This window comes from Loa loa (assembly GCF_000183805.2).
Source record: "Loa loa unplaced genomic scaffold supercont3.30, whole genome shotgun sequence".
Classification (NCBI taxonomy): domain Eukaryota; kingdom Metazoa; phylum Nematoda; class Chromadorea; order Rhabditida; family Onchocercidae; genus Loa; species Loa loa.
Genome location: NW_018108210.1, coordinates 414,787 through 424,068, shown reverse-complemented (window position 1 = coordinate 424,068; position 9,282 = coordinate 414,787). Strand labels below are relative to the sequence as shown.

At 33.6% G+C, this 9,282-nt stretch overlaps 2 protein-coding genes across 2 annotated transcripts; both read left to right on the top strand.

The window, feature by feature from the left end:
• Positions 1-423: 423 nt before the first annotated feature.
• LOAG_00753 (hypothetical protein) lies at positions 424-2,630 on the top strand (the record flags this gene model as incomplete). Its single annotated transcript, XM_003136293.1, is given in 7 exon segments — positions 424-437; positions 446-547; positions 847-959; positions 1,174-1,347; positions 1,521-1,573; positions 1,988-2,077; positions 2,538-2,630. Coding segments are annotated over 7 exon segments (639 nt in total).
• A 444-nt stretch (positions 2,631-3,074) lies between these two features.
• LOAG_00752 (leucine Rich Repeat family protein) lies at positions 3,075-5,422 on the top strand (the record flags this gene model as incomplete). The annotated part of the gene is made up of 4 exons (XM_003136292.2): positions 3,075-3,565; positions 4,255-4,438; positions 4,713-4,964; positions 5,174-5,422. Exons 1-4 carry the CDS (start codon positions 3,096-3,098, stop codon positions 5,420-5,422), a joined length of 1,155 nt encoding a protein of 384 aa, XP_003136340.1. The 5' UTR covers positions 3,075-3,095.
• Between the last annotated feature and the right edge of the window lie 3,860 nt (positions 5,423-9,282).

The window sequence follows — 9,282 nt, the reverse complement described above, 5'->3', positions numbered from 1 at the left end:
ATCCAGCGGCGAGCAATCTGCAGAAAGATCAAGCTCCAGCATATTTCGACGCCAGCAAGCATAAGCATGTCATCGAGAATCTCTTCTGCAATATTTGCCTAATTAATGTGTTAGCAACTTTCTATTTCTTTATGAAATCAATATACAATTTTCGCTTTTGAACTCTTTCATACCTTATAGAATAAGTCAACAAGCTTTGAAACGTACTTTCCAATCCTAAAAATGATAATATTATGGTTTCGTAGATGAATAATGATGATTGTTAAAACATTCCTCATGCTCCGTACAACTTACCGGAAAGTGTTATGAAATTAAGCACAGTGATGTGTGCAAGTTTCACACTTTTAATCTGTCCAATAAAGTGATCCTATGAAAGTATATTGAGATATACTCATTTATTTGCCTATTAATTTGTGATTCAAGATGAATTTACTATTGTTTACAGAGATCCCACTTGTAAGCATTGTCGTCAGTGCAACAAATGTATATCTGGATTTGATCATCACTGCAACTGGCTCAACAATTGCATTGGGGCGATAAATTACAGGTTAGTTTTCTCAAAAATTTACTGGATTTCTAGAATCAATTTTTTTTCAGTTTTTTCATTTTTTTAATGTACATTTTGAGAAAAGCGAAGAGTAAGAGACTGTGGAAGCAAGGGCATTCAAATGTTTTCTTGTTTCTGATTCAATTTTTCTAGTTTAATAAAAGAAATCTGTCATAAGATTGCTGAAATTTTATGACCGTTTGCCATCTGGAATGCATTACTTTCTGAAACTTAATATCTGAATCTTCTCAACCTATCAGTATCACGAAATATTTTGTAAGTACTATCATTATTTTTAGGTTATTTTTATTATTAATACTGTCGGTGTGTTTTATATCAGCTCTCATATCAACGTCTCTGATTATAGTTGCAGCGATATCGTTTATTAACATTGGGTTACTTCCAAATACAGGTAAAATATTTCGTTTCATCAGAAATTTACTACATTTCTGATAAAATCGGAATGTAAGGGACGAATTAAGTGACAAGGAAGTTGTACGCATTGTGGAGAAGAAGGGAGAATTAGAAAAATATAAAAGTGAAAATACGATGTTAAAAATTGCGCGCAGGAACGTTTTTGATTTTTAATTTCTTAAAAAGAAGAATCATAAAAAATTGTATTTCAGATCAGTTACCAATAAATTTGATGTTATGGCAAGGTCTGTGCTTCGCTGCAAGTGCCTTATATGCTATTGTGGCTGTTATATGCGCACATTTGCTCTATTTCCATTACAAATTATGTCAGTTAATGAAAAATAGCTTTTCAGGATTGCTTGTACAGTATGACCGTGCAAATATAGGTATAGTATGACTACGTGAGTACATACAGTATGACCAATAATTGCAATTGTTTTGTGCCGGAAAAGAAGTTTATAGCAAGTCTAGAAGTATATTTTCTAAAAAGAATTAGGACATTGTTTATGAGAGCAATTTATACATTTTTGTCTTTATGTGATAAAACCGACCATTACAGGGCAACGTGGCATAACAACATACCATTTCATACGAACTAATAGAAGATGCAAGGTATGTTTGTTTTCAAATGAAGTAGAGATTATCAGCGCCATTTACTGTATAGCAGGGAAATGTTACGCAATAAAAATTCGTTATTTTTATGCGCTTATATCAATAATGTTTTTGATTGTTCTACTTTTACTTTTTGTATGAGACAGTATCTTATCAAATGTATTCAACTTTAGTAATTATTCTTTTCTTTTGCTTGCTATAAACAGGTAAATTATGTCAAAGTAGATACAGTAATACATTGTTGAACCAAAATCCAATATTTTGTTTCGCACCAGTGCAAAATTTCTTTTATTAGTATAATGCAGAAAGATGATTTGAAGATTTATGGTATAAGGAAGCTTTTCTTATAAAATTAAAAATCCTCTTAATTTAATTACACAAAGTTTCGCATGATTAACTTACATCTCTATTCAGAATAATCAGCAGCAGGAGAAGAGCCTATCAATGAATGTTAACGCATTACCTGATTTAACTCCTCCAGAAAAAACCTATTCCAAACTGAACGTCATTAAATCGAGAGCTGTCCACGACTCCAACATTGATAATCCATATGTGTCCTTCACATTTTAAGAAAGTTTTACTAATAACGGGCTTAAATGATAAAAAATTGTTCACTATTCATTTCATTTTGTTCACTCTTCGAAGCATTATTTTATAATAAACGCTGGTATTATGAACAGAATTGAAAACTCACAGACAAATTTTAACTTTATGTTTTCAAAACAGAAACAATACGGCAAAATTCACAATTACACTTTTAGTTGAATAGCAATTACTATTGTAAGTCGAGCTTGTTTAAGTCTTAATGGCGCACTTATTTTTCAGTGATTTTTAAATGACATTTTCTTTAGACTACGTTTGTCACATTATTTATTTATTGTACACTTGATAAGTTGACCTCTTACAGTGGACTTCGATAAGCTGACCTCTTACATTGTACACTTGATAAGCTGACCTCTTACAGTGGGAAGTAATGGTCGGATTAGGAGAGACAGAACAATATGAAAAGGTAATGGTGGATGTTCTGAAAGATGTATTGCAACAAACAGTAAGGTAACTGTTTCCTGCGAAATCTTTCATTAAACAAAAAACCCGGAAGATGAAAGATTCTAAAGTCAGTGTCATCATCTCATTGTTCCTTTTTCAATCAGCTAGTATTGGAACAGATGTGGTCCTACTTTTCTTGAGACCTCCGGAGGAAGAGAGAGAGGAACAGAGAAAGCGAGAGAGAGAGAGATGTAAGGTAAGCCGGTTGCTTTCTAAATATTATAGTAGCGATGCAAGCTGCAAGTGCATGCATGCAGTGCGGTATCGAGAATAGTGTGCCTGAAGAAGTTGTAGGGATAGAGAAGGAGAAGTGATATGATCCGAATCTGAGTGGGTGGGAAAGGAAATAGCAGAGACAGGAGGGTTCAACCCCTCTCTATCTTTCCGCCACTTCTCCTTCAGTATTTTAGTCATCAGAAATCGAATTTAACCCACCAAGTGGTACAACCATTCAATAACTTTAAAGGTAATCGAAATGGCTCAAATCAATTCGAAAGTGTTTCATTCGCTTCTTTTCTATAACTTCAAAGGTTGCTACAATTGCTATACAATGCCTATCTTAAGGAATTTTGTATTTCTGTTGTTTCTGGTTGTAAATGCTCAACGAAGTCAATTTGACGTGAATTGCCCAAAGCTGTGTCATTGTAACAAGACTACGGTTGAATGTCGTCACACAAAGATCCACGGTAGAGAAATGTTCTTAAACATACGTCCGGAAGCATATCCGGATTTGGATACTGTCGTTGTAACTGGGAACAATATTGGAGATCTGGCTGGATCGAACATTTTCGGTGTTAATGTTACTCATCGCTATGTTTCCTTAGTCAATTTATCTGATAATGCTATTAGCGCCATCGATTCAAATACTTTTTGTGGCTTTCCAGCAGTGGAATATTTCTATCTACATGATAATGCAATCGAGCGAATTGGCGCTGATCCATTCCGGTCAGTTTTATTTTGGTTTTTGTTTGTTTCATTTTGCCAAACAGAATATTTTTTTTTTGGCTTCATAGTTTACGACATCGCAGTTGGGTCTAAATTTGTTCCAGTTTTTGGCAATTTCAAAATTTTTTCTTCATGGATCAAGGTCAGTTCTTCAAATTAATAATCTTTGTAGATCTCAAGAACATACCTTGCATACAATGACTCCTCTTGCCATTTTTATCTGTCTGTTTAGATGAAATGAATTCATCTTTTTAGCTCGACAAAATTATTGAAAATGTTATTTCAGCATCAACATAGTTTTACAGATTTTGAAAATGCATTACTTCGATACTCAAACCCAAATATTGACTAACCGATATTAAATTTAAATTTTTTTCATATTAAATTTAGTTTCTTTTCTACTTTTTCTATGAAGTTACTTTACAGCATGGAAAAGCCAACAAGGAGTTAGTTTAAATTTGATTTTCCATTTTGTGGTAAATATCGGGAACGGTTAGTATACTTTGCGGTCTGATGATATTCCAAACTATGATGACTTAATAATATAGTTTAACGTGTGAAAATAGAAGTCAAGGCCACGTACTTATTCTTTGTAAGCCAATTTTATATTGTTGAAAAACGTTTTCCATATATTCACACATCTCATTTACTGGCAGTTTCAAGTCTCACTTTCGCTCGAAGCTTTTCAGACGAAATGTACGTTTACGAGTTCTGGATATGTCAAATTTTTTTTCTTCATCGGTATCGCTTGCTGAACGACCGCGCTTGCTGGCTAATACATTTGCCGGCTCTGTAAATGAATTTAATAATTTACAGGAACTAATTCTACGTGACAATGGTCTCACTGAAATATTATCTGACACGTTTTGCAAGGTAACTTTAATTAATAAAATGAGGTGTGCAAATAAAAAAAGTTCTAATTTCGGCAATTACAGCTTTTTGGTTATACCCATTTATGTTTACCATATAAATTATCAATTCATTAATAATGCTAGCCTGGTAAATTTCGATGCATTTTTAGGGTGTTCGCTAATGCGCAACATGATCAGTGATTATTATATTGTATTAGATTACTTATGTATCATGTATTGAAGTTGTCTGGTTGTGTCATACTGTCGTTGAGAATGAAGGTAATCTTTCATTTCAGCTGAATGGTCTAATTCGATTACATCTATCCGGTAATAAGATGAAAAAATTCAATGTTAAATCGGGTTGCTTACAAAATCTTATTGTATTGGATCTCTCCGGAAACGAATTTTCTACATTATCCACTCACCTTTGGGAAATCCTTCCTGGTCTGACATCGGTTGATATTTCTTCAAACCCTCTGAACTGCGACTGCGATATAATGCCAGTCATCAAGGAACTATCGAAGAGTCCGACATCTTCCCTCAATCAGGTAAAATTACTTACGAACTGATTTCATGAAGCAAGTTTGAGGTCCTTTACTTCATTCATTTATTGGAATATCCCTTACTTAACTTATACGCTGTTTTAATGACATTGACAGTGCCTTAATCGTTTACTTGGCTCATTTATGCGTTGCATTTACAGCAAACAAGTACTATTTTTCTTACTTCCGTGGTTGACGGATAAATCCATTTTTAGGGTTATGCGATATGTGCTGAACCGGAATCACGTAAAGGTCAAAATATCTTCGAGATTCCAAATTTTGCATGCAAAAGCACCCATCGATTTTTGTATTGGACTTTATTTGTTGTTCTTTTCTGTGCAGCAATGGGTTTTTGTCGTATTTATCGCAATCGTATCAAGTTGCGCCATTTACCGTTTATTGCCGGCTACAGTAAGCTTGGGGGAGAGAATGAACAGGTTGCTAGCAATCCAGAGTTTGTATGAACTGAACTGCAATTGGAGTTTAAGATCAGGCGCTTCATTTACTTCTCAAATAAAGTAAAAGTTATGTGTGATTCATCCGTTTATAATTCTCGATACTTTGGATTGGATCACCTTAAGTAAGTTTTTAAATGAGCTTCAGAACCACAACCGAATCCATTACTGATGTGGACAGCACTGACTTTTCTAGCATGCACTGAATTTTAATAAGGAATCCTAAATAATTTTCTCAATAGCCAGTCAGTTACGGGATATTTTTCTTTGTTTATCACAATATGCTTATCCCATTTTCGTTTACTTTAAATCCCTTTAACAACTTTGTTGACAACTTCTCCCAATTTTACAAGTATTTCAGTAATTTCTCATTTCTTTCTAGTCACTGCCATTAATTCCTACTTGCTTATTTTTATTTACTGTACTCCTTTTTGCTTCAGCAGTTTACAATGACACATTACACAGTTCGTATTTTCTGTGCCTTTATTTTCAAATAATTAAAAGTTTGAGGAACTTTTTAGAATTTCAATAATTTTTCCATCCTAAATGTGTATTGCAAAAATATAGTTTCGGCTTAGGTAGGAAAGAATAGGAAATTATCTCATTATTTGCTAATCAACCTTTACTTGGTTTTATGAGTGTTGGAATATTCACAGTTCGCATATTCCAGCGACCTTTAAGAGTGTCCGAAAAACTACCGTGTTTTGATAATTTACTTCGGCAATAAACTGTGATTATATATGTTGGTGCTCTATTTTTATTGCATATTTCACAACATTTTTATTATCGTCTTATGATATCGAATAAAGTCTGTGGAATTAAATTCATTGGGAGCATCAAAGATGTGGATGTTTCGCAAGAGTTCAGGTACTTCAATAGTTACCAAATGAAATTATTGACAAAAGCATGTGAAGATGGCAGCGAAATATGAGTTGTCGAAGGACAGGAAGAATAAGCAGAAGAAAGTGTGTGGGTGAGGGAAAACTGGCGATCTGCATCCATCTTTAACCAAACAGTAATTTGCAGGGTTTTTTTTGCTCCAAATAATTGTCTACGATCTCCATGTTATCAACTAGGTGAAAAAAGTGGTTTTGAAAACTTTCCCTGCTGGACCAGGGAAACGATATGTTGCATGCTCAATCGTTTCTATTAGGATTACTCATTTAAGTGGAATTTAATTCTTGCAGCTTCATTTGATAATTTTAAAGTTTATTTGTTTCTTTTTCAAAAGCTGATACACACGTTTCATGCTGAATGTAATAACAGAATGTTTCTGTGGTGGTGAAACGTTCCCGTGATAGTTGCCGCCACAAAGAATGTTTCATTTTCTTCGGACAAATCATATTTACAATTTTCAAAGTTTCTGATGACGTGACGTGTAAGTGTGAAACTCAATGTCACTAAAACTTGGATTAATTAGAAGTTTTATCTTTACCCAACGTGCAAATTTTTGAATTATTTAAAATTAGTGACTTAAAGATGTTAGAATTCGATAGCTCTTCATTTGATTTGAATTTTGAAAAGAATAAGAATCCACTAAAGATGGCTATTTTCCCGATCAACTCATTGCACATTTGGGATTTGTATTAGTCGAGAGACATTAGTTAAACTGTATCTGCATGAAAATTAATTGTGAGCTCCAGGTTTTTTTAAAATTCCATTTGCAGCGATCGTCATTTTTCAATGATATTTCTTACTAAATCATTTGTAGCTTAAACAATTGTCAAATAAATGGAATGAGTTGGTAGCATGCGCAAACTGTTTTGATGTGCCTTTGTCCAATCTACGCTCACGCTATTTGTGTCTTGATTGCTCAAAAAAGTGATGCACAACATACTTCGAAAGTAATGCAAATATATTTGAAATGTTTGAAATACAAAACCATAAGCGCTGGAACAAGGAACTGGATGGTTTTTGGACATCATCCTGTGAAATTTCTCGAGGCAAAATATTACGCCTTCATTTTATTACTTCTTTTCTTAAACGATTCATGACAATGACGACCAAAAAACATTAGTGGAAGAGAAACCCTATAAAAACCTATCTATATAATAAGTTATATGTTTCCTTATTGAATTGCCTTCGCTTCCATAATTTTCCTTACCTTCCATTTTGTAGTCTTTATGATCAGAAAAAGATAAAAAGCCCCGTCAGTGCACCATTTTTATGCAGTTTGATATTGGTTGCTTACTGAAATGCTGTTATTGATCGAAAATAGTTTTTTTTATAATTGAATATCATTTGCAGAATATAACTTGACCTTTTCTCTTCCCAGGGAATGTCTGTTATCCTGTAATACAGTAATATTGTTGAACCAGTATGTGTTGAGGAACATTTTTAGTTTCTTGTTTGATTGAATTATGTATAATATTTCCATGGTTTATATTACAATACAGAGGGAAATTTTCATGTGTTTCATCGAATATCTTTATGTTTTTTAATTCCTACACAAGAAATGCTAATTATTTACAATATGTTATGAAAGTTTTACAAAGATTTTGTTAGGACGAAAACAAAGTTGAGTAGGCGTTTTCGTCATTTTTATAAAGTTGAAATTAAAATGAAATAGAGCACTCGTTCCCGAACATCAAACATTACCATCACCTTTTTCGATAGGGGCATAATGCTTACATTGCTTATTTCTCAATACTCTTCTCCCTTGCTGCGTCTCTATCAGCGCTTTCTTCTATCATACGTTGTTGATATAGTGATATATCAATGGTACAATAAGTCGGTAAAAGGAGGAAACGATGAATGAAACTGTCTGTGACTCATGAATTTTTATGCATTTTCAATGCTTTGAAAATGTTTCGGTAAATTCGTCTTTCAAATTTTTCTTTTTCACTGTCATCAAAACTTATGGACAATGGCTGCTGATTGGATACAATGAATGACCAGTCATCGGACAAGATGGAATGGATGTAACTGTTTGTTACGCCACTTTATCTCATCATTAAAATGGTGTTGTAGAAGTATAAAATGTTGCGAAATTATGTTTTCTAAGCTTCTGTTATTTTACATTTGTACTACTTTGTTTTTCGTTTTTCTTTTTTCTGAAGAAGCTTTTTTAGAATGACGTCAAATTGGGAATGATTCATCTCTCACAATCAATTTCGCCTAGAATTATTGAGATAAATCCACTGCATCGTTGCTTATTGCAAGAGTTCATTGTAATTAACAGATAAAAATGCACAGTAAGATGCCTTTCTCAGGTCTATCAATTAAATCAAAAAAGACTTTTACTTAAAACTTCGGGAAGTTTACTCCGAGAATATTTAATGAGTTGATAAGGATAGAAAACTTTGAGTTCAGGAGGAAAAGCCTGTGATATTCATGTGACTGTAGACATTTCTGTGGGTGGCATTTCTGTCCCCTCCTCCGCTCACATTTTTCAAAAAAAAAAATTATTGAGATTAAAATAAAGTGTTCGAATGATGAGAAAGGAATTGAAAAGTTAGAGAAGGAACTGATGGGAAGAGGCGGAAGGGGAAGGAAGGGGTTAAGCGGAGATGACACTGTCTAATGAACTCTTCCCCAATGCTTCTCTTTCAGTCTCCTCCAAACTCGTCAACTTTATCAGTTATTCTGTATAAGACAAAGTGTTTTTTTTTTTTTTGAGGACTTAATTGACCTGAATTCATGATTTACATTCGGCACACCAATTAGGAAGACTGTGTTTTCGTACTAGTTTATAGACTCAAAGTAACAGAAAATTTTCCTTTACGTCTCCGTAACGTTTCTTACGTCTTCATTGTTACTTAAATCTTTGCACCAATTGCACGCAACATTTCTTCAGTTGTTGTTCAATAACTGCTTAGTGTGAAACTATCACACTGCAAAACAAGTGACGCGAAAATGATGTGAACTGC